At 38.1% G+C, this 23,569-nt stretch overlaps 3 protein-coding genes and 1 long non-coding RNA gene across 5 annotated transcripts; 1 reads left to right on the top strand and 3 right to left on the bottom strand.

The window, feature by feature from the left end:
* The first annotated feature begins 766 nt into the window (after positions 1-766).
* On the top strand, positions 767-4,582 carry LOC113725261 (transcription elongation factor TFIIS-like). The gene is made up of 3 exons (XM_027248326.2): positions 767-1,105; positions 1,259-1,437; positions 3,336-4,582. The coding sequence occupies exons 2-3, from the start codon at positions 1,273-1,275 to the stop codon at positions 4,383-4,385; spliced, it is 1,215 nt and encodes a 404-aa protein (XP_027104127.1). The 5' UTR covers positions 767-1,105; positions 1,259-1,272; the 3' UTR covers positions 4,386-4,582.
* Positions 4,583-5,271: 689 nt separating this feature from the next.
* Positions 5,272-5,727, bottom strand: LOC113720635 (uncharacterized). Its single transcript, XM_027245340.1, has one exon. The coding sequence runs from the start codon at positions 5,725-5,727 to the stop codon at positions 5,272-5,274; it is 456 nt and encodes a 151-aa protein (XP_027101141.1).
* Positions 5,728-7,362: 1,635 nt separating this feature from the next.
* LOC113725260 (uncharacterized) lies at positions 7,363-22,798 on the bottom strand. Of its 2 annotated transcripts, XM_072073712.1 has the most exons (20): positions 21,660-22,798; positions 21,330-21,533; positions 20,978-21,039; positions 20,200-20,704; positions 19,120-19,320; positions 16,198-16,453; positions 15,470-15,710; positions 15,218-15,387; positions 15,040-15,115; positions 14,540-14,883; positions 14,211-14,377; positions 13,897-14,113; positions 13,592-13,798; positions 12,039-12,155; positions 11,501-11,743; positions 10,531-10,735; positions 10,059-10,252; positions 9,713-9,864; positions 8,213-8,480; positions 7,363-8,034 (listed from the first exon to the last, which is right to left on the bottom strand). In XM_072073712.1, the coding sequence occupies exons 1-20, from the start codon at positions 22,502-22,504 to the stop codon at positions 7,786-7,788; spliced, it is 4,923 nt and encodes a 1,640-aa protein (XP_071929813.1). In that variant the 5' UTR covers positions 22,505-22,798; the 3' UTR covers positions 7,363-7,785. The 2 variants fall into 2 exon arrangements, with proteins under 2 accessions (XP_071929813.1, XP_027104125.1); XM_027248324.2 differs by having other exon boundaries at positions 14,540-15,115.
* LOC140034929 (uncharacterized) lies at positions 10,831-11,144 on the bottom strand. Its single transcript, XR_011838795.1, has 2 exons — positions 11,058-11,144; positions 10,831-10,972 (listed from the first exon to the last, which is right to left on the bottom strand). It is a non-coding gene; the product is annotated as an uncharacterized lncRNA (long non-coding RNA).
* Positions 22,799-23,569: the final 771 nt, after the last annotated feature.

The raw sequence follows: 23,569 nt of genomic DNA, 5'->3' as shown, positions 1-23,569 counted from the left end.
CATCTTAGGTTTGTAGGATTACCTTCCCTTTACGCGGCCAAATTGCCGACTGAGGTTTTACTTTAGGTACAACTACAAATCCGTTTTAGGCTTAATAGGGCTATTAATAGGGCACTACTGGAAACTTTTGTCGAATCACACAAGCCGACCTTTATTCATCATTTCAAGACTACCCATTTTTGGAAAGCTTTGCCATTTCCGCACTCCTTTGGCCACTGGCCAGTCGGAGATCAAAGATAAGACCGTTAGGGTCCGCAAAGCCCAATGGTCTATGTCCTTAATACTTGTTCTTTGCGACCCGCAGGGCCCAAATAATCTGCCTTTACTTGCGCGGCGTTGTGAATGGTATCCAACCCAGACTGCACCTGCCATCAACTGTTGTTCTCAACCGATTTTCTATCTTGATTTTAAATATTTTGAACCTTAAAAAAAATATAAATTATGGGTATCTATTTTATTGTTTTATTCTATATTTTTTAAAATGATTAGACATGCATTTTCTAACAGGTTCTTTGTTTTATTTGCTCATAATACTTACCATTTACATGATCAAAATGATTTATCACACCGCGAGGATTTACATGATCCGGCATAAATAAATTTTTTGTCTCCAAAAACAACGGAACCTTCTGGACTCTTCCCTTTGGAAGGAACAATTCCAACTTCCAATCCCCAGCTTTTTAAGTAGTAGCCGTCATTTTCTAATTCTCTCTCTCTTCTAAATCCTATTCTACTTCTACCCACCAATGGTTTTGGTAGTAGTACTAGACTAGAATAGCGAGAGAGAGAGAGAGAGAGAGAGGTCCTAATTTGTCACAACTTCCAATCGCACCCGACAACCTGATGAGGCGCGCGTAAATCCCAAACCGCTGATGAAGATTTTCCCTCCCCAACACCAGACCGTCCGATCGACTCACACGTGCCAGTCCAGTACCCTCGGTTATCTGTCCATCCATATCAGCCTTCCGAAACTGTTTGACCTCTTCCCAGAAACTTTTAATTAGGTTTCCGATTGCGGCCGACTTTGAACTATTTATTCACTAATGCAATTAGCTGCTGCCGCTGCTGCAATTTTCTGATTTCCAATTGATTCTGCATCTCTCAGGTTCAATTCCATAACTTATGTTCTCTATTCTTTATAATCGTATCTCATTCTCTCTCGGTAAAAAACGGAGAGTTTTTCTTCTAGGTCCTTTCCAAAGTTTTTGCTAAGAACGTGGATCAAGTCGCTTTTTATTTTTATTTGTTATCTGAATAGATTGAGGAGAGGTGATGGAGAAGGAATTGGTTGAGCTGTTTGAGAAGGCTAAGAAAGCGGCGGACGCTGCGTCAGCTGATGGCGGAGCAGATTCCTCTCCGGAGGAGAGTCGTTGTCTCGACGCCCTCAAGCGGCTAAAGAAGCTCCCCATTAATTATGATATCCTCGTCTCAACGCAGGTACTCTAAAGTTATTCTACATCTTTTTGAGGAGTATTATATTTTGAATCTGCATATTTATTTTGTGTTCGTATGTACGTGTATGAATTAGTTGTTTCTCAGATTCGGAGTTGAAGAGTTCCCTCTGTTTGATTTTCGAATTTGCAATTTTTTATTTATAAAAGTTCATTCTTTTTTTCTTTTTCTTTTTTCCAAATTTTCCTTTCCTATTTGCTTTTTCATAGTCTTTGATAGAACTTTTGGTTTTCTCAGAGAGATGGACATTTAAAGATTGAAACTTGAGCAAACATGTTGCGCTGCATTTTGCATGAACAACTTGAACTTGTTTATGCCTCCATATTTCAGGCTGTTTGCAATGCCGTCGTGGTTAATTGTTGGTTGCAATATGTTGTTGTTTTTCAAGTAAATGATTCTCCTTTATTCTCTGATAGCTTGTTGGTTGAAATAAGCTACTTTTTTCAAGAAAATAATACTCTTTTATTCTCTGATGATAGCTGCCCTTATTTGTAAGCCAGCCAGATACCTTTTCAGTGACTGATTCACATACTATTCTAATCAACCAGACCTGTTTTTTGGCTTTGTATTGATACCAGCGGATACTCTTCTTAATGTACATGAAGCATTGTGAGGAGCATAATCCTCTTTGCTTTTACTGCACAAAGCTTTATCCTCTCCAAGAGGCATCACTACCTTATTTGCAGGTGGTCTTTTACTTTGACCCTTGTTTTAGGCAAGTGCCAGAGTGCAAAACTTTTGTTCTGCCTGGAAAAAAGCTGAGGTTTTTGACTTTGTGCATGACATGTTTTTAGTTTTTGATAGGATAATCTGACTTTGCAATTTTAGGATGACATTGTTTTCGTGAAGAGGTTTAACCTAGCTGTGGAGATGAGTTATCACAAGATGTCAAAGTCTACTAGTTGTCATGGCAAAAGAACATTTCAGTAGAAGGGGTCTTTTGCCATGACAACGCTTGCTTGAAGAGCTAATTTCATATTAGACGAGGACTAAATTGTGGAGATAGTTATCACAAGGTGTTGAGTCTACTAGTTGTCATGGCAAAAGAGCACTTCGATTGTCTGTGTTATACTCATAAATTCCCTTTTCTTCTTCATGTGCTTTTTGAAATTTAAAGCAGGATTTGTACGAACCCATTGTTAATGGGGCGACAACTGGAACTTCAAATAAATGTGGACTTTCTTCTACAGTCAAGTCATACCTTATGCCGCTTGTAATGTTTTTCGAGTAGTTTACACATATCAGCTTATACTCTAACTATCATCCCAATTACTGGTACTACTTATTAAGAACTACTAGTACTCATTTGTTTTGTTCTGTTGCTGGTGTATCATGTCTCAATTATGGTAGTCTGGTGATACGAAAAACAAAGAAAATGTGGTGTTATTCTTAATAAAGTTGTTCTTGTGGAGTAAATGGTGTTGGAAGTAATCCACATCTAAGCATGTTTTCCCTTCATTATTTTGCTTGACCTTTTTGGGGGAAAAGGAACTTGGAAACAGATTTATCTTCTGTAGCTGTTGACTCTGATCATGCATTCATTGGTCTTAGTTCAAGAGCTTTGGGGTCCCAGTTAGAGAGTAACTGATTTTAGAAGTGAAGACCTTTTGTATTAGGAGGACTTGGAATTCTATTCTTACTTTCTGAAAATGAAAAGAAAAATACAAATAGAATGATCATGCATCACTAGAAAAAGATCTGAATAGGTATTTGATTCTTGCTGACTTCTATTTGTGTAATTAAATGCTAGTGTCTGCCTTTTGATCTAGTTGTACAGTAGAAATGTAATCTAGCGTGCTCTCTTCCCCCTCCCCCCCCCCCTCTTCTTCTTTTTTCCTGGTTAAATGTTTCATCTACTGTCACACAATTGAAATATATTTCAGGTTGGAAAACGTCTTCGGCAACTGACAAAACATCCAAGGAAGAGTATTCAGAGTATGGCTTCTGATGTGGTTGAGATGTGGAAGGGTATTATTGTCAAAGAAACAGCCAAGAATAGGAAGAATGGGAACGTTGAGCATGAGGGTTCTGTAAAAGCTGAACCTGGAGGTGCAGATTCTGGTGAGCGGACGAAGGTGGGGAGAGTGAACTCCATCAAACTTGAGGGTTCTGTAAAAGCTGAGCCTACAGGCGCAGATTCTGTTAGTGACAAAAGGTTCCAGAGAGTGAGCTCTGTGAAGGTTGAGAAGGCGTCAACAGCTAGTTCTGTTAAAGTTGAGAGAGTTGATCGCTCTTTCTCTTCTACTTCTGAAAAGGCAATGAAATTAGAAACTTCCTCAACTGAGGTAAAGGTTGAGGAGGATGGAAAGGTTTCTTCTGGAGAGCGCATGAATGTTGAAAGGATAACAATAGAAGAGAAGCCAAATTCTGACATGAGAAATACGGCTCCCAAGCTGACTTCACTCCTTTATACAAAGGACCAAGTCAGGGACAAAATGCGTGAGATCGTTGCAGAGGCCTTGTGCAAGGTCACTACTGAGGTTGATGAGGATCTCAGAGAAGAAGTTGATGCATGCGATCCTTATCGTGTTGCTACGATGGTGGAGAGCGCAATGTTTGAAAAGTGGGGCAGATCTACTGGTGCCCACAAAGCCAAGTATAGGTCCATATGTTTCAATATTAAGGATCCAAACAACCCAGATTTCCGGAGAAAAGTCCTCCTGGGGCAATTTCCACCTAATTCAATTGTTTATCTGAGTGCGGAAGACATGGCAAGTGATGCAAGACAAAAGCAGAATGAGAAAATTAAAGAAAAAGCACTGTTTGAATGTGGGCGTGAAAATTCTGCAAAGGCCAGTACTAACGCATTTAAATGTGGTAGATGTGGGAAGCGGGAAACCACTTACTATCAGCTGCAGACTCGGAGTGCTGATGAACCTATGACTACATTTGTAACGTGTGTGAACTGCAATAACCACTGGAAATTCTGTTAGGCATTTGTTATTTATTGGCATCAGGTAGGTAGGTGACCAGGCTCTTGATAAGATTTAGTCGTTACCTAGTCCGGCCGTCAGGAAGAGTCATTCATTCCGTGCATGGGCTCGTTAAGCTTAATTTGTTGTACTAAAGATGTCATTGGATGTTCGACTGTTTGCATCTGTCTTATGTTTCAATTGTTTTGATTTGTCAATCATTCTCTGTCATTAACCTGGCTCTGGTTACCTTTAGGTGATCGGAAGGGCATAATAAAAGCCAAGGGTCGTATCAAGAGGACCTGAACTATGCATTAATGCAGACTCATTTAGGGGCAAAGGACCAAATGCTTCAATCTAATATTTGTCGCAACCCTGGCGCGGATGCGGTCAGTTGGCAGCAATCTAACATTTGTCGACTTTGGTGCTCTCAGATTAGCTTCTGATCACAGCTCTGGCACCAATAGTCATTTGGCAGCAAATTCCTCAAATCTGATATTTGTGGACTTTGGTGCTCTCAGACTAACTAACTAACGAACGAACATTTAGTTCAACATGAGATTTTGCGGCGTCTCTCGTCAGAAACAAAAAATTTAAGTGGCTCTAATCGATATATTCTGTTAATAATAGAATCTCGAACGGAATCCGTGCTTCTAATAAAACGTATTCCATCGAATTACTATTTTCCAATATAAATTTGATACCATGAGATTGATCTCATCAGGCGGGTTAAAAAATAAAAAATAAAAAATCAACATGTGTTGATTGATGATGATTTGTGATATACAATTACACAAAAACTGTAGGATTAAAAAAGTTAAAACACTAGCTTAGACAGTTAACACTCGACGTCCAGTTATAGGCCCTGGTCGGGTACCGCTACCTTCCCCAGAAATCAAAAGAACAACTAGGGAAGAGGGGTGCTGCTTTCTTTAAGCGACTGGAAAACCCTAGAACTCTTGTGAAAAATCTGAGCCCTTCGATTGTAATCAGTGGGCTCTTTACCTTCATCCTCCCCCATGATTGCTTCTCTTTCCAAGCACTCCAACAACTCTGCAATTCCTCTGGTCTCTTCGCACTTGCCTCCCAACTTCCCCAGACCCATCAATTCTTCTTCTGTTACGATTTCATCTCCCCATTCCGACGCCGAAGCTGAAGCTGAACCCCCTTTGGCACACTCGACCACCTTCTCTAGCTGCCTATTTGGCCATGGTTGCTCTAATCTCAACCTCCCCCCATGAGGCTGAGACCACGCGGCTGATGTTAAACCCGAAGAAACCGTGTATTTGGATCTCGTCGTCGGCATCAGCAAAGGTGAACAAAGATCGTGGACTTTGACAACGTGGGAGGTAAAGGCTGTCATTGTTGCGCTGGCAAAGTGGCCGCCTTTAGATTGGAAGCAGGAAGGCCCGGACTTACATATACGGTTAGGTCGGGATGTGGGGTTTGTGACACGTGAGGATAGAATCCAGTGGCTCGGAAAACAAGGACGAGATTGGCACGCGCTCCCAGGAGCGGCCCAACACGTTGCGATGCTGTCCAGATTGAGATTTGCGTATGCAAATTGCTGGTCTGGTGACATCATCCATGAGAATAGCGGAGCGGTGGCTAAATCAATCAATCGGATCCCGGATTCTGGGTTCTTGCTGAGTTTGGTCTGGCCTGGTCTGCTCTGCTCTGCTGCAATTTGGATTGGGTGCCGCGCGGACTATTCCTAATTATCTTTTCATCTCGCACATATCGCGTCACACAACACACAAAAAGTGCTATAATAATTATCTCAAATAAATAATCTAAATAAACTCTTATCCAAACAAAATCACGATTTTTTATTTTAGATTTAACAAGGTGTGGTCTCATTTGTTCTAGAGGTGATTTACTTTCAAAAAATTGTAATTGTATAACAAAATTTTATGAGTTTTACATGTGATGCTAAGATCGACGTACAAAATGTGATGTGATTGGAGCCTTATATATATATATATATATATATATATATATATATTTGACCAAATCATGGCCATTAATCATCCCTGTCCATCCCTGGCGTGTGCCAAATCTTATGAGTTATATGTAGGGGTGTGAATCAAAATCGAAATCGGTAATTCGGAACTTTGAAATCGGAATTTTTTGAAATTTTGGTATCAGAATTTTCGACCGATTTCGATTTCGAATTCATCAATTCCGAATTCGTTTCGAATTCAATTCGAAATTCGATAAATTTCGATTTTACCGAATTCATGAATATAAAAATTATTATTATATAAATATTATATTACATATATATAAAAAAAATATTATATATGTGTGTGAAAACGAAATTGAAATCGAAATAGGAATCCTGATTTCACCGAATTCATGAATAAAAAAATTATTATTATAATATAAATGTTATATAATATATTATATATATACGAATAATAGATTTAAAATTGAAATAGGAATCCCGAATTTCGATTTCGAATTGTGAATTCGAAATTGAAATTTCCGATTTGAAAATTCTCATTACCGAATTCGACCAATTCAAAATCGGATATTTCGATTTCCATTTCGAATTACTGAATTTGAAATTCCGAATTCAAATCGAAATTTTTTGATTTTGCACACCCCTAGTTGTATGTCGAGGTATGATTTTTTTTTTTTTTGTATGCAGAGGTACGATTTTTTTTCAATTTTTTTCTTGTTCACTTAGCTCAGGACCCCCCCCCCCCCTCCCCCCAAAAACCAAAAAAAAAAAAGGAACTTACGTTACGGTCGACCCTTTGAAGATGTAACTGGGACAAATCTTCTTGGAATGGGACTTTGTTTGCTTCATTATTTCCGTCCTCACCCATTGTTCACCTAATTTAATTGGCTTTAAATCTTTAGATATTAGTACTATCACGATTCCACAGACTGAAATATTTCCCATTGGTATTGTTTTTGACACTCGACACGTTCAATCTGCAACGTAAGTTGTGCATACCGTCAGATGATAAAAAAAAAATCATTAACAATATCGGACAAATAAAGGTAATATTAATCAATAAAACAGGATTACATGCTCCTCCAAATACGCTTCAAATAACACCACATTACATTTGTTTTTCCCACTAATCATCAATCACGAGGCTGTACAAAATTCTTTTCATCAATTTCACCTTCCCAGACACTAAATATACACAAGAATCAGTGAAGTCGGTAAAAAATTCTAGAGAGGACTGACTAACAGCAACAAGCTCGCATTGTCCGCACTGGACTACCTAATTTAATTTTAAGCTCTCCGAGCTATTATAAACAAGACAACAGGAGAACAGCTTTTAGTGGCCACTGGTCCGGAACAATCTAGGATAAATTATGTTCCAGTTACACGCCCTTTCAACTCCCTCCCCTAGCTACGTGTTGCATGAATATTAACCTGCAAGTGAGAGCCTCACTCACGTCATGCTCTGCCCTCCAATAGCCTCCTCTCAGCAGCTACAGCAGCAGCTACGGAAGGTGGTAAGTGCATCAAGCTCCCATTTGCCTTTTCTTCGTCCATGTCTGAAGATGGAACTACTCTGAACAAGGACTCCACATCTCTCAAGGTCAAAACTGGCTGATCTTGGTTTCTTCGGTTTCCACTCACGAAAGAACCTGTATTCCTACTCTTGTTTAGTTTGTATATGCTCTCCTCTACCGTATCTTTAACCTAGCACCCAAGTCCAAGAAGGAAAAAGAAAGCAATTATGCAACGGATTAGCAAGTATCCTACAGAGCACGTAGAAATAGCATGGAACAGAAGGATGACTTTTCTTTTCATGCAGTTGGTAGCATAACAAAATTCAGTAAACTTTCATAGAAAGCAACTTGTAAGTGGCATAACGTACTATAAAACGATGAACGAGTGTCTTGTTCTCCTGTCCAATTCGATGCACCCTCCCTATTGCTTGTGCTTCTGCTGCAGGGTTGAGCAGCGGCTCCACAAGAATGACATGCTGAGCTTCCAACAGATTGAGGCCATTGGCACCATGTTGGACTAGGAGCAATAACACCTGAACAAAATCATCTACTGGTTTCCCGTTCTTCTTCCTCTTTCCACTTCCTTTTATGTCATTATTCTGCCCTCTGAAATGGCTTATGGCAACATGTGATTTCCTGTAGGATCAGAGCCACCACAAAATGCTTGAACTTTGTACTGAGATGATATATATTCTAAACCTAAGAAGCAACCATAATAACAACATCCAAGCCAAGTTACTATAAGCAAGCAGTTTCCAATTATTTCAGGTACAGCAGTGTGTATCCAACTTTTGCCATTAAAGAGAGGTATATAATTCAGCACAAGAAAATCAACCAGCCAAGTTTTGCTTAGTCTTTTGCAGATTACTAAGCTAAAATCATCAAATTGAATAGTTTTGGTTCATTTAGTGCTACATACAGGTTTTGCAACAAATGATCCTCAGTGCTAAAAGACTTCTAGACACATCATTCTCAAAAGCCATTACCATAAGATGTCAGTCCTCCTAGATTTTAAAGATACTTCCTTTGGAAAAGCTTTTGCATTAATCACACAGGAGTGTCAAAATAGTTTGACATACTTCGTGTTCAGGAGAAAGAAAAAGCCATGCCTTCTGATGTTTTCAGGGGGTGAGAGGAGGAACTACTCATTGGTTGATGGTGTCGCAGGTGTTCTTAGCATAAAAATTAGCTGTCCAACTAACTATTAAGAGTCTCAGACACAATTCTTAAGAGCTACAGAAAACACAGGTGAAAAGCAAAAAGGTGCCATGCGTTGTCAATGGTTGCTCTATGTTTTAATAAGAACAGCAGTGGGTTACTCAAGCACACAGTCATTGTCATTTGTGGTGGAAGCAGATCTGATGAGTGACAAATGACTATAAGATACAAGGACCTCTACCTCTATCTCCCAGATACAAAAACCTAAATTAAAGGTTTTCAAAACATAGAAATCATCCAAACATATTCCAACAGGACCAAACTAAATTGTAAACAGCTTCCGTCCATCTCGAATTACAAAAGAGATGCAGCTAAATATCCCATTCTTCCAGTAATTCTGAGAAAAGAATCAGCAAAGAGATTTCAGTCATTGAATGACCAAAGTCAATTAGCACAAACAGAACATCAAGATTTTTCTTGTTAAAATCTCTATCTAATGAGAAAGATTTTGAGTCGCTGCAGATAATGTTTGTGTGGATGCAAATAGAAGTTGCTCAACAGACCTGACAAAATTCCTCTACAGGAACATGATTTCAAGGACAAACCGAACTTTCACTCATTTAAGCATATGTAAATAGAGTGGCATGATGATTTTTTTTAACAAATTGATAAAGGCAAAACTTGACAGAATTCTCCGTGACAAATTGTACCTGCCTCCTTTCATCCGGATGTAGCTGATACTATTGGCTGTAAAAGCATGCTCTAACACATCAAGAACGTCATTCCAACTGGTAAAAACAAGAATCTTTGCTATTGGATCTTTGGATTTGATGGATAAAATTCTCCTTGTCACTGCTTCAATCTGCAACAACCATCCAAAACAAGGTAAAAGAAAAAAGAGATTAATTTAAGATTACCAGCATTTTGAAGTTGACAGATGACAGTAGACACAGGAAAAGCATAATTTGCTAACAGCCGCTAAATTGTTGGAGCGCAGATTAATTATTCAATTCAAAACTTAAGCAATTATATTGGTCACAGAAGTAGGGAGACCACCTTTGTACTGTATGAACCTTGGACTGTTAAAGTTTCAGAGTTTGCACAAGCCAGCATGGAAGATGCATCAGAGGCATTATGTCTATCATCAGCAAAAGCTATATTTCCATAGTCAGTATGCTGTCGGCAAGTTGGGCACATTACCCACTTATTTCCATGGTGAACAAATCTCTGTTCAGTGATTGCAAATAAACCTGCAAGCAGAAGTGGAAGATGCATCACTAAGATATTTTATTCGTTAACATGAGGCTATCCATGCATTTTCAGAAAAGAAAGCTATATGTGCAACCCATAAAGGAGTTTTTTTCAGTTTTTTTTGGGGGGGGGGGGGGGGGTGGGTGTGGGGACGGACGGACGGATGGGGAGAACTACCAAAGCCAATAATACTTCGGCTATTTTCATCCATGGAAACATGAAGATGGTTTTGACACAGAATTCTACCACACCAGAAATTTCAGGAAACAAAACTTACATTTACAACAAATAACATGCCCACATTGGAATACCATCTTTTGGCCTCTGAGCTTCTCTTGACAAACTGGGCAAAATTCCACATCAGCTTTAGCTTGGCATCGTTCATCTTCCGTTGCAGAAGCGACAGAGGCCTTGGCAGATTCAGTTAAAGTTGATTCATTTGGACATTCTGACTGCAAGTTTTGTTTAGATTGCACCAAACCCTGGAAAAGAATCAAGGAGGCAGCAAAAATAATTGAGTATGACAGAACTGCTATAAATAAAATTGCAGTGAAGAAAACCTATCTACAACTGAGCATTTTGCCTCACTAGCCCCACAGCAAAGTCCAGTGAGTTCAAGTTGAGCCTCGCCACCAAATTCTCTAACAAAATTGCCCAAGTGACTAAGGATGAGAAGGATTAAAATCATCTGCCATGCATGAGATAGTGGCTGACGTGAACTAAGAAAGTTAACCAATGAAAAATCATCAGCATGAGGTAATGCCTAATGTGAACTTCAAAGGTTGATCAATGAATTGGACTTACGTGCAACAAAACAGCAGCTATAACATTGAGTAGCCATAAAATGAGCTAGAAGAAAAAACATATCAGATCAATTTAAATGACCATAGGAATCAGATCAAGCTGAAAGTGGTAGTTGTATATTAAAACCTTGGTAAATAACTGCTAGTTGTACATTAAGACCAATAAGGTAACCACAGAGCCTCTATAAGAAAGCAATGGTACTCTGGAGATCTTAAATGCTTTCAGAAAACTACACATGTAAACTGCATCTCCAAATTAAAATACACGAGCATGGTCATTACTTTGTAAAGGGAAATCCTAAATAGTCACTACCAATACAGCTGATGATATTCTGTGGATAAATGCAATATACTCTTGTCCTCTAATAGTATCTAAATTCAGAATAATATTAAATCACAGAACAAGCAGAAAGCTTAAAGACATAACATGAATTTACTGATTACCTTCAAATAACGAAGTTGTCCTCTGATACGTGCCAATGAAGACACTGCCAGAAATTTATCGCTAGAATTTTGAGTACTTGCAGCATCTAACTCCTCAGGACCCAAGGCATCAACTGAATTATCTTTTTCATCTTCTTTTAGTCGCAATCGTGAGCTTGCCATCTTTATTTCATCATGAGCCCTAAGCACATGAGCTTGGGCACGAGCCAAGGACCTTGCATAGGCATATTCCTTGCGCATTCCCTTTGGTAATTTAAATGCCAAAATTCAGATCATGCAATCCAGCAAGCTAGAGTTTTTAGTACCCAAACCCCCTCCCGGCGAGTGTAAGCGACAAAATATCATTCTTACGTTTCTCCTAACATAACTACATTGCATTCATGTTTAGAAACTAAAAAAACAGCAAGACAATATCACACATAATGAGCTAAGAGCTCGAGATAATCACACTAATGCTACAGCTCTGATCAGGACTTTGGCCCAGATAGACAAAACTCTGAAAGAGAAACCAGAATGTGCCCACAAAAATAGCTCATACCTCAAGAAGAAATAGGTGCTTAGCAGCTGCTGATGTGCCTTCTCTTTCTAACAAACCCTTGGCGTTGTTCTTGATAATCCCAAGCACCACCTCCAAATCAGAGGGAGATTTTGAAACCTAGTGATCCAATGTCATTACAAATTGTAAAGAACTGAAAATCTTAGAAATTGATCGAGTTTTTCTCTAGCCTAAAGAAGCTAATTCAACTTACATTCTGCAAGCTAGGAATAGCTAGAAACTCATATAACTTTAACAGCCCACTTCTATATGTGGTGGTCTGACTAATAGCTAGACGACTGATAACAATTTCAAGAAACAGCACAATGAAGTTTGACATGCGGGCATGCATGCATCTGTGTCACTTTAATTGCTGCTGTTTACACTAAAAAAGAATCTATCATATGTTAAACTGGTCAATTCCTAATCTAACCCTTATTAGAATTTGAAAAGGCATACCTTTGAATTGATTAAAACTGAAGTTTAGGCATCAAAGTACCTAGACTCTACTAACCACCTCGACATTTATGATCATGAACTTTAATGATTTTCTGGTTTTGTGACCAACTCTGCATACTGCAAATGTAGCCTCTGTGAATTAATAATCAAAATGACAGAGAGAATACTTCTCCTACATTAAGACACCAAGTCTGCTTTGGGCAACTGACAGAAGCTCACACTCTATTCTAGCTCTTGCAGAGTGGTATCCCACTAATGGCTCAGGTCCCCCAGAAGGAGCCTTCTTCACCTTCCACCTAAGCTGCACAGGAAAGGCCCAAAGCCAATCCCAGGGACCGGTGAAGCTTCATAGGATCTGTCCATAGATTTTCCTTCCTTTTCTTTTGCTGCGTTTTGCTCAGAGGGTTGAAGGGAGATAATGCAGCAAGCTGTTGGCAAGGGCCAACTTGATCTGCCTCCCCAGGGATCTCAGATGAGGAAACCCTGGAAGAGCTGCCGGTCCTATCTTTTTTCACTTTCTGAACCTTTGGTTCAAAATGGAATGGCTTTTCTTTTTATTTTGTGAACGGTGGAATCATATGCATACGATGCCCCAGCCCGGCCCCATCAACCCAGATGATTTCAAGTGCAACATCATGATTTCATTCAGCTATCCTGAAACTTGGAAAGCTGATTACCCTAATGAAATTTTAAATACTTCGCCTGGGCTCTTTTGATCATACAACAAATTTTCCAAAGCCAGTAAGCATATAACAACAATGATGAAGATACTCTTTCTAGTTTCATTAGAACCATTTGTTGAAACTAGTCATTTGAGCCCATCTATTTTTCAGCATAATATGCCAACATTAAATTGACATCCTGATAGAAAGACAAGACCAAAAAAGAATGGAACAAAACGATGATTGTGAGTGCTAAATTTTTCTCCACATGCATGATATTCTGCAACTGTTGCTCAATCTATGGCTCATATTATAAGCATATAATTTTGTATCAAAGAAAAGACCACCTGCCTCAATATTACAGAATAAATAAACAGAACAAACATATCCGAGTATTGGCACCTAGAAATATGAAACAATTATGTTCTGACTCACCATCACTTTCTCCTTGACATCCCTCTTCTTTCCATCATCTTCATACTTGTTAGTAGTCAAAGCTGACTTAGGGTCAGGTTGTGACAAAGTGCGATAAAAGTGATTGAGTGCAGATCTTTTCTTTTGCAAATCTACTACTTCTTCAGCAGAAGTTATCACCTCACCATTCCTTCCTTTATTTGTACGGAAAAGCCTGGCCTCATAAACCTATAGAAAATGCATAATATAATAAAATATCAAATGCAATCCCCAACCTTTAGCTAAGTTGATAAAGAATCAAGCTAAATAGAACTTAACTACAACACCTGAAACAAATCGTCCAGCTCACAGTGGACACAGAGAGGACCATGATCATTATCTTGACAGTTTGGACAGTGCCTTACACGATCAATATCTGCCTCGCTTGGATTTTCCATTGTGTAGTCAATCTCCAAAAGTCTATCAAGTACGTTTTTCCTACACTCTTCCAATGAATCCAGACCAGTCTGAATGTAATATTTTAGGCTTGTTATGCTACCAAAGCTGCATTAAAGAAGCAAAAGTGACTAGCAGTCCAAAAATAATCTGAGCAAACTATTAAAAAACATTAAAACAGGAATTTATTCCTGAGTAAACGAACCAGGATGCAATTCTTGATGTACGTGAAGTACTCAGAGTAACAGAGAGAGCTTCCCCTATTTTCCTGATCAACTCACTTGATGTGTCCTTGTTTTGCTCGAGATGATGCAGGGCATCTAACCACCAAGTCATGTGCTGGCTTTTCCTGTTGCTAAACTCAATAGAAACCTTCAATAAGAACAAAAAGATAGCAACTGATGGTCAGCCATTGACAAATTTCTCTTTAGACCAATCCATGAAGAACTGGTCCACACACAAAACCACCATTTCATCTCCTTGCACTCGCAAAGAAATAATTCGCAAAATGATTTCTCACTGGAACAAACATACCTGTTCATATGACTTCCAGAACTCTTGTTGAGCTATGGACAATTTTGAATAGAAGAGAGATAAGTATTTCTGCTTTAAATTCTCACATACTGTTCTGAAAAATTGATCACTTGTTGATTGAGATGAAGCATGTGGATCAACAATGAATGCTTTCTGACTGGAACCATTTGCCTCAGCATAACATGGTTGCTCAGGTAATTTCTCAGAGTCAATGACCATATTAGAGTTTCCAGCATCAATTTTTGCCCTTTTTACAGCACGTTGATCACTCTCTTCAAGATCACATACCATGGATACATCTTCTTTAAAGCTTCCATGGACATTCTGTGATTGTTTATTATTGTCTGATGACAACAGGAGTATCTCAGCGAGATTATGATGAATATGGATGTTCAACAAAGGGTCCAAGCGAAAATCTTCCAAGTTTTCTTCAGCTAAAGCAAGTGCTTCCTTATACAATGAAACTGCTTGTGCAAAATCTTGCTTAAGTACAGCTATACCTGCAAGTCCATTTATTGCAGAGACTAATTTTCTCAAAGCTTCCTCTCCTTCTATCTTTGTTTTACCTACAAGAGCCTACATAGAACCCAAACATACAAATCTGCTTTAACATTTGAAATTTTCTGGCTAAAACTTATGAAAGATACAATAGTATGTTGAACCATAAGCTAAACCTACCAACAGTATCTCCTCCATGGTCATGGGAGATTGTTGCAAAGAACGTAGACCAGAACTTCCCACTTGAGGATGGCAGCAAGCTTGTCGAAGCTTCAAGAGTGAGTTAAACATCTTCGCAGCCTCCACATGCGTAATGAACTCATCAGATAAACTATCAGATGTTTTGGAACCTATGCAAGGGCATCAAAATATGTAATATAGTTTTTTTTTTTAATGAATTACAATTGAAAGAGTGGAAGAGACCATAAGTACCTGGTGTTTTTCTCTTGACAACGTCATTCTTCAAATTTCTAATCACCTCATGGGCATCTTTTAAACAAGTCTCATGCTGCCTCTGGTAAAAATGCTCCTCAATTGGTGAAAGAGTGAGCCAAGATACTGATTCTTCCTGGGGAGGAATATGTAGCTCTTCTGCAACACGCACTTTTGAAGAGCGCCACATTATCTTTGTCAAAAAACTGTGTGCAAACATCATAGCTCCTGCATCCCCTGCCTGCAAATTGAGAACCTCTCACATAAGAGGAAAGGGAAGGAGAACATGACTACTAATTCTGCATGAATGAGTACGGACATTTGCGGTCAACAATTAGAACTGATAATGTAAGGGTTAACTGAGAAACTTAAGGTATATCCGTATATGGGAGATTAAATCACAGTTTCAATGAACCAAAACATCACTACGTCTCCCTTATAAAAAAATAGATATATAAAAAAGACTCAATATGTTATATCCTCATTAGATTTACTAGAAGATCCTAAGAATTGTTATAAGAAAACACCATTTTTCCCTTTTTATGTCTCTTTTGTCTCTAAGAAGATGAAAGAAGAAAAAATATGGTATTCAGCACATCAGCAACTTTCCAAGATTGTAAAGCCGGAATCTTTGCCAGAATCTAAAGATTGCAAGTTTCTTAAAAGTCGTAGGTGAAAGATTTAAATTCACTACAGCAGAGGCGACTACAGCAGAGGCGCTGATATACCTCATAGGGATCACGTATGACTTCAGCCCACCACCTAAAAACATCAAAAGGGCATGCTCTGAGGAATTTCAAAAGCCCGTATAAGTCATCAAGCTTTCTCTGTATGGGAGTCCCTGTAATACACCACCGGTGCTTGGCATGTAGCCTTAGTGCCATTTCTGTTGCTGCAGCAGCATTACTCTCGACCATCTGAGCTTCATCCAAACATACTCTCCACCATAGTATTCTAGTCAGGAGAGTTGGGACAACTGGGTATCTGCAGTTTTGAAAACCAAGGAAATGAAAAATATTTCAATCTTTGTTTGTAATATAAATGCAAGAATATGCAGTAAAATAAGGTTTCCAATAATTTTGCAAAAAAATTTGATATAAAATGATATCCTTGAGATAAAACTGTAGATCCATGAAGCACGACTTAAATAACCCAAAGATAACAAGATCAATAGATACTTGAAACTTGTAGAATGACTAAGCCATAGTTGAGTCTGGCAAAAATTTTGGACTTGCAATCTGAGCAAAGGGGTTTCCGTTTGTCCACATGAATAATTCAATGGTTAGACCTTCAAAGACTTCTGGAAAAGGTAGTAATTAGTAAATATTGCAAGCCATATTTGATTGTTGCAATCCTGAGTTATTACTGTAATCTCTTTCAGATGTTACCCATGCATTTTGGGGTTTATCCCGGCAATAAATCACAATTGCAATTATCCAGATACTTCGCTGCTCCTTTCTCAATGCAAATGCTAATGATACATCATTGAATCGTAGAGATGTTCAAAACATCTCTTCCTGGGAGATTATTTTCTGAACCTCCAAACATATGATAGAGCCCTCAGCAATTAACATGTAAACGAATACTCATGCAGAGAAGAACATGAAAAATCAGCAATCATCGGCATTAACATGCATATGACTGCCAGATGTAATCTTGAGAATTTCAGAAAGGAAATAACTTCTCTTACTATCTAAATAGGTGCATATATTGCCAAGTGCTTAATTACTTAAATGCAAAAGAGAAAACATACAGATAAGAGTTCTAATAGAGGGGTGTCTTATGAACCATGTAAACACAAGATGTGATTTTTGGGTCTGGTTATACGGAACCCATCCCCCTCCTGCAGGGGAACCCTGAGCGAAGGGAAAAAAGGGAAACTTAAGTCAACCAAACCCAGGGGAAGCAAATTTTCCTCATACAAGTTACTCTATCCACTAATGCAATAAAGTTTGGACATTTTCCTCCTATAATTTGTTGTACTAAGTCTCCTATTGTATCAAAAAATTGTCAATTATGGTTTAGCAAGATTACCAACTTGTTATACCTTAGTCACCAATAGATTATAGAGAACTCAGCAACACAGGAAGCATCCATAGTCTTCCTGCAATCAATATGAAACTGTTTCAGAAATCAATTGATGAAGGCATGCTTAAACTAGTGTCTCCCAAAGCCTAAACATGAAACCGTAGAGATTCAGCTGTGACCCATCAGAGATTCAAGAATAACCTATAGAGTACTCTTTTCACTTGTTTCAGCTTCTAGGAGAATTTCAGGCATGAAATTTAATCCAAAACTGACATTCTGCCAGCTTGGACGCAGTTAACCTTTTGCTCCAGAACTACACAGTGAAATTCTTTATACTCTAGTTTTCTGTGTTTGTTAAAATCCTTGAGACCTTAGATTTAATCAGACCTAACATATGAAGCTGCCACAACATCTGAGCCCTGTTTCACAACATCGAACTAAAAACTAAAAACTAGGTGACATGGTTGAGGGTCTTGAACAATGTCCAAAAAAATGTGTGCTCTTCATTCAATTAGATGTACGAACATGGTTAAACAAAAATCTAAGAGATTCATTTCTCAAGTGGAATTAAATGCAATAAGTGCATAAGTCTTCACATCTACCCTGCTCTTGTTTATTAAGCAACCAAACCCACAAAAGAGGAACTTCAAATTTTCTTTCAAGTCATGACAGAGATCAACTTTTCTCATAGCTTCAAGAGAATGCTGAGGTCCCCCTCTATATGGGACACATTGACTTGGGGTGAATTTTGGTTGTCCTAAATTATTCTTAAACAGGAAGACAGATTATGCCATAAAGTTCTTCCAACTTCAACTACTGGAGTTGGAGAAAGAACATCATGAATCATGTTCTCAGAAATGCATCTTTGGGTGCAGACATATAGCAAAGTTGCCCTTTTCATCATAGGAAAACAAGAACAAATCCAAAAAAATCCTGGTGTTGCTATTATATACAGAACCTCAAACTACAGAACCATAAGTGGAATAGATTAGTCCCCTTGCTATTTAATTTGAAACCGTTGATCATATGATGAAACACTTTTCCCCAGTAAGAATCCATTCCTCCTTTATTAAAAGTTGCAGAAGCAAACCAAATGTAGTTCTTTCAGTTTACGTCCACTGGGTCAATTCTCACTTGAATTTCAATGTCCAATAAGTTGGGAATACTATCAGGCAAGACTCATGCACACATTTTTGCGCAGACAAAGTGGTGCTATCTTTTATATCAGTCCAGAAGTTGACTTAAAAATGAAAAATGGTTCCTAAAAAATCAGTCAGCAAGAGACAGAGAGAGAAGTGAATATTGCAATAATGCTATTCAAAACTCACAAGATCTTTGAAGCTGAACAGAATAATAATTTGTAGAGATAATCATGTGGGCCAAAAAGCAGATAAATTTGACAATAAATTTGCTTAATCATGAGAGCTTCTTTTGGGCAAACAAGAAAAGCACAAGAAACTTCACTATAGAAACAAAAACCCAAGGGGCCCATAAGAGAAATAAATATCAAAAATTAAGGTCAACAACCAGCAACAAACATTTAGTGAGAACAATTTCCATTTCAAGATGACTTCACTCTAGATACTTCTAATAAAACATGAAAACCGAAAGTCTAGTGCTACCTCTTCTCAAATCTCATAGAGCGACGATCACCTTCATGCCTATCGGAGTCGTGCGATAAGTCCTCCTTAAGTACATCATAGGTTGTCAAGACAATATCAGCATTCACAAGCTCATTTATGTCCACGGCAGGTGTATCTGAACACGAAGTGTCCTTAACACCATCGTAAAGACAAATTTTAAGGGAACCAGGAGTCGTGTGACTGTGGTGTAAAACATGTAAACAAATGTTAGAGAGGAAGGAAGAGGAAAGAGGAAGAAAATGAATGTTTTGGAATTATACATCAGCAAAAAAAAAGATATTTCACTAAGCAAACAGCTTACATGATGAGCATGCGTTACTATGGAAGACAAGTTGAAGCAAAAGAAATTCCTATTTTTGAGAAAGTTGCTACAAAGAAAGACTCTCTTTTTGTCCTTGCTAGAAGTTACATTAGGCAGATCCCAGCCCATATGATAATACTACATCCTAGAACAATCTATGCCTAAGAGGTTCATATTAGAAAGCAAGTCAATTACAACCAGTACAATGCATGTGCACAATTTTGTTGTTTGCAAGCATAATATACTGTTTCCTTGTCTTGCATTCCTAACATGTTTGCCACAATTGGGAATCAGAAAACTTAAGACCACAATTAAATCGACATAAATGGCAAAACCTCTTCCAAATTAAAGTCTTAGAAAGCCGCATGATAGATAAAATTGTAATTTTTCTTCCTATCTGATGACCAACTAACAAGAGTAGCTATTTTCTTAGTGAAGATCTTGTTGACTTGCACATATCTGTGTACGCAGTGCAAATTATTTTCTTTTCCTGCAGTATAATGTCCTAGAAGGCAACTGAATGAACAGAAGCCCTCCTACTGACAATGTGCTGCTGCATAAGTCTTGCCCCTTCAGGGGCTTTCCCAGATGAATGCCTCTAACAAGCAAAAAGCACCCTTATCCAGCCTCCAACCTCCAGACACTTCCCCTCAGTCCCCAAATCCCCACCCCACAAAAACAATAAGAAAATTCGTGAAGAAAATGTTGTTTACTTAAGCAAAACCATGGGACAAGAAAACATAAGATATGAAAAATACCGAATTATTTCAGCATGCCACTGGGACAATATGGGTGTAGGACATACTATAAGAGTTGCCCCTGTGGATACTGGAGATTCAGTAGCTTGGATCAATTCTGAACAAAGACTGCAAATATGAACTCCTTCCATGACAACTATCTTGGTGTTGTGTTTCCTTCTACTAAACTTTTGGTAGTTTCCAGTTGAATGTTTGCTAAATTCTTGTTCTTCTGAAGTATTTGTGGATACTGGCATTTTCCTTTTAGCAGAAAAACCTACACAATTAGCATGTTGCCAAGCATCACACACATCACACTGCACCCACAATCCTTTGTACTTAATGCTTTCAGTCAAAGCACCACATATGCATTCAACCCGCTCCCTTTTCAGTCGTCGGAGATTGATTCTTTTCTGTCCATCATCTTGCATTACACTATGTGGCAAACCCAAAACCTCAGATGACAACATGCGGTGAGCAAAGACACAAGAAAGCAGCTCAACAGTTTTCCCCAGGCCCATCTCATCTGCAATTTGGTGATTAAATGTAGTACAAGCAGCCAAAACCACATTAGTCTATCTCATCTTTATATTCAAAATAAAAGTTATGTTGTCACAACTAGAGCAACGAAAAGCAGGAGAATTTAGCGAAAAAGAGTCCCTGTTCTATATTATGAATCCATTACATGTTTTACAAAAATAATAATGCCAACCAAAATGGAAAATAATGATGCCAACCAAAAGGGAAAGGAAAAAAAAAAAGACGTTTATTTGTACAAATGACAAAGAAAGTGACATACCAGCGAGAATACCGCCAGAAACATAAGAAGACAGATACTCTGGACGCAAGGAGATGTTTCCACTGAAACAAAACCAATTAACAAAACATCACAATAATTGAATTTCATGACTGAAGAGCCAAAACACAGCAAGACAGAGATATATAAGAGTTTTCTATAGATATCATGACGTCTGCAGATTTTCAAGTGCAGTCTACTTTTTGGTCTAATTCCTGAAGAATTTTTGAATTGATTCTTGACCACTGTCATTCTCTGTCATATGCATAATGTTGTATTCAACCACAAACAGTTGATAATTCCTTGAATAAATACACGTGTATTTGCATGTGATGAAGTAGAGAAAGAAGTATACCAAAACGGATTGTAGTACAATGTTGCAGATGCTTCGATTAGATTCAAAGGCATACAAAGGGGGTTAACAAACTGATCTTTTCCACTCCCAGAACAATCAGAAACTCCTTTCTCACGCTGAATCATCCAGTGAGCTGCACGACATTGGTACGGTCTAAGTTCGGGAAGCAAGTTAGGCAATTGAACATCCAGCATAGGTTCCTCCCTATAGCAAACCATTTGTGCAAATCAGGCGTTAATTACACATAAAGTTCCATAACTTTCAGACACCTGAAAAAATGTAGTAATTAGATATACTTGTAAAGTTCAAAAATTTACAATCGTTACTCACTTTGATGGCTTAATAGCTTCATAAAAACCGGCAACATCAAAACGTGTTGGATTCTTTCTTGAAGAAGCGGAGTTATCTCCTGCATCTGCATTTGAATCAATGCTCTTCCCACTTGGTGCAGGACTAAATCCATATCTAGCCTCAGAAGTCAAGACCTCAGGACGCAGCCAAGCCATGACATTCATCATACTCTTCTTCCAAAGTTGCCTCGTAGTATCAAGAAGTGAATCACAAGCATCGAATGCCCTTCTCAGAATCTCAACCCTCATCCTCACAGACTGCAAATCTTCCGATAATGTAAACTTCAAAATAGGCCTCAAAGTCAAGAAATTCAAGCTAACTAAATGAACAAGACCCGAAACAGCCTCATCTGGGCCGTCAAAATTCCCGGACACCATGACAGCATTGCTCTCCATTCCCTCGGTCGCACGTCTCACCACAAATTGTAAATAAATGCTAGAGGCAGATAATTCAGGCCAATGCCCCAATTTCATTCGATTAAGATACCCATCTACATTGCGCAAACTAAATCTCAACAAAAACCTCGAAGAATCTCCATAAAATTCTTCCTCGTTCAAAGCAGACCCGTAGAATTCTCGATTTAATTCCAAATTTGATAAAACAATTTCTGAAATATCAAAATGCTGGCTGGCCGTATCCCAACTAGCCCTAGTATCCACTTGAACAAAATATGGCTTGTCAACACCGATATCGATCAATTCGTCCTGCTCCTCAGGTTTAATACCAGTAGTTTCAGTGACGTCATCCAATTCTGCTGCTTGGGAGGTTTGTCCCTGCTGCAACCCTACCGCTCGACGTGGTCGAAATTGCTTCCTTCGACCCATTATTCTTCTTGTTGCTCCAACAAAAACCCCAAGTTCGGCAGACAAAACAACCAGATAGGAAAACCTGAGATATGGTGGTAAGGTAACAGAGCATTCAAGTGCGTGAGCCTTCTTATATGAAGAAAAGTTCCAACTGAAGGCCTAAAGATTTTTCTGCTTAAAACTGGAAATCCGAAGCCTGTAGACTGAGCAGGGCTAGCGTCATAGTGTTATGTTGCTGACAAAAATTTTTTGGTGGGAAAGGAATGGTCAGTGGTGAGGGAAGGTGAGGTTCCGAAGAATCTCACTCTGCCTGTTGGAAGAAGTGGAGGTAACTATAAATAAATAAATACGAACATAAGCAAGGGTTACCTAACCATTAATCTCCTTACATTACACTAATGATTCTCACTTTTCTTCCCTTTTTTCTTTCTTATTGGTCGCTGGAGCCTGCGAGATGTTTAGTTCTTAATTTTCTTTTCTTTTTTTTTTTCCTTCATTCTTTTCCTAATCAATTTTAACCTATGAGCTAACTTTGACCACTCTAATTCATGGTGATAAAGTATCACTGAAATTTTCTTTGTCTACAATCACAACAGAGAAGTAGATTTATAGAAAATATACTAAATTTTTGAATACTTATAAAAAGTGGTAAAGAAATTAATCTAATACACAAAAGTATTAGAGGGAAAAGCAACATAAATGTCTCCAGATAACATATGAACGTGATTGTAAAAAATGAGTACTTTATATTCAATTATCTAATTATAAGGATATGGAATAAAATTTTTTAGATTAAAAAACACATGAAACTAATTTATAATGAAAGAATATATATATATATACATATATATATTGTAAATCAGATAATCATATCCAAACCTTTTTGTGTAGCATGGATTATAGTAATAAATAAAAGAGACACACGTTAGTTTAGAAACTCTATAATTTAAAAATAATAGAATAAAAATTCAATTCGTTTACAAAAACATTTTGAAAAAGAAAACAGATGGACAAAGGAATTTTTTTTTTTTTAAACAAGGAATTGAAAGCAGAAAAATATTTTGGAAAAAAAAAGAAAAAATA

This window comes from Coffea arabica, chromosome 2c (genome assembly GCF_036785885.1).
Source record: "Coffea arabica cultivar ET-39 chromosome 2c, Coffea Arabica ET-39 HiFi, whole genome shotgun sequence".
NCBI lineage: Eukaryota > Viridiplantae > Streptophyta > Magnoliopsida > Gentianales > Rubiaceae > Coffea > Coffea arabica.
This window is presented reverse-complemented; position numbering and strand designations above follow the sequence as displayed.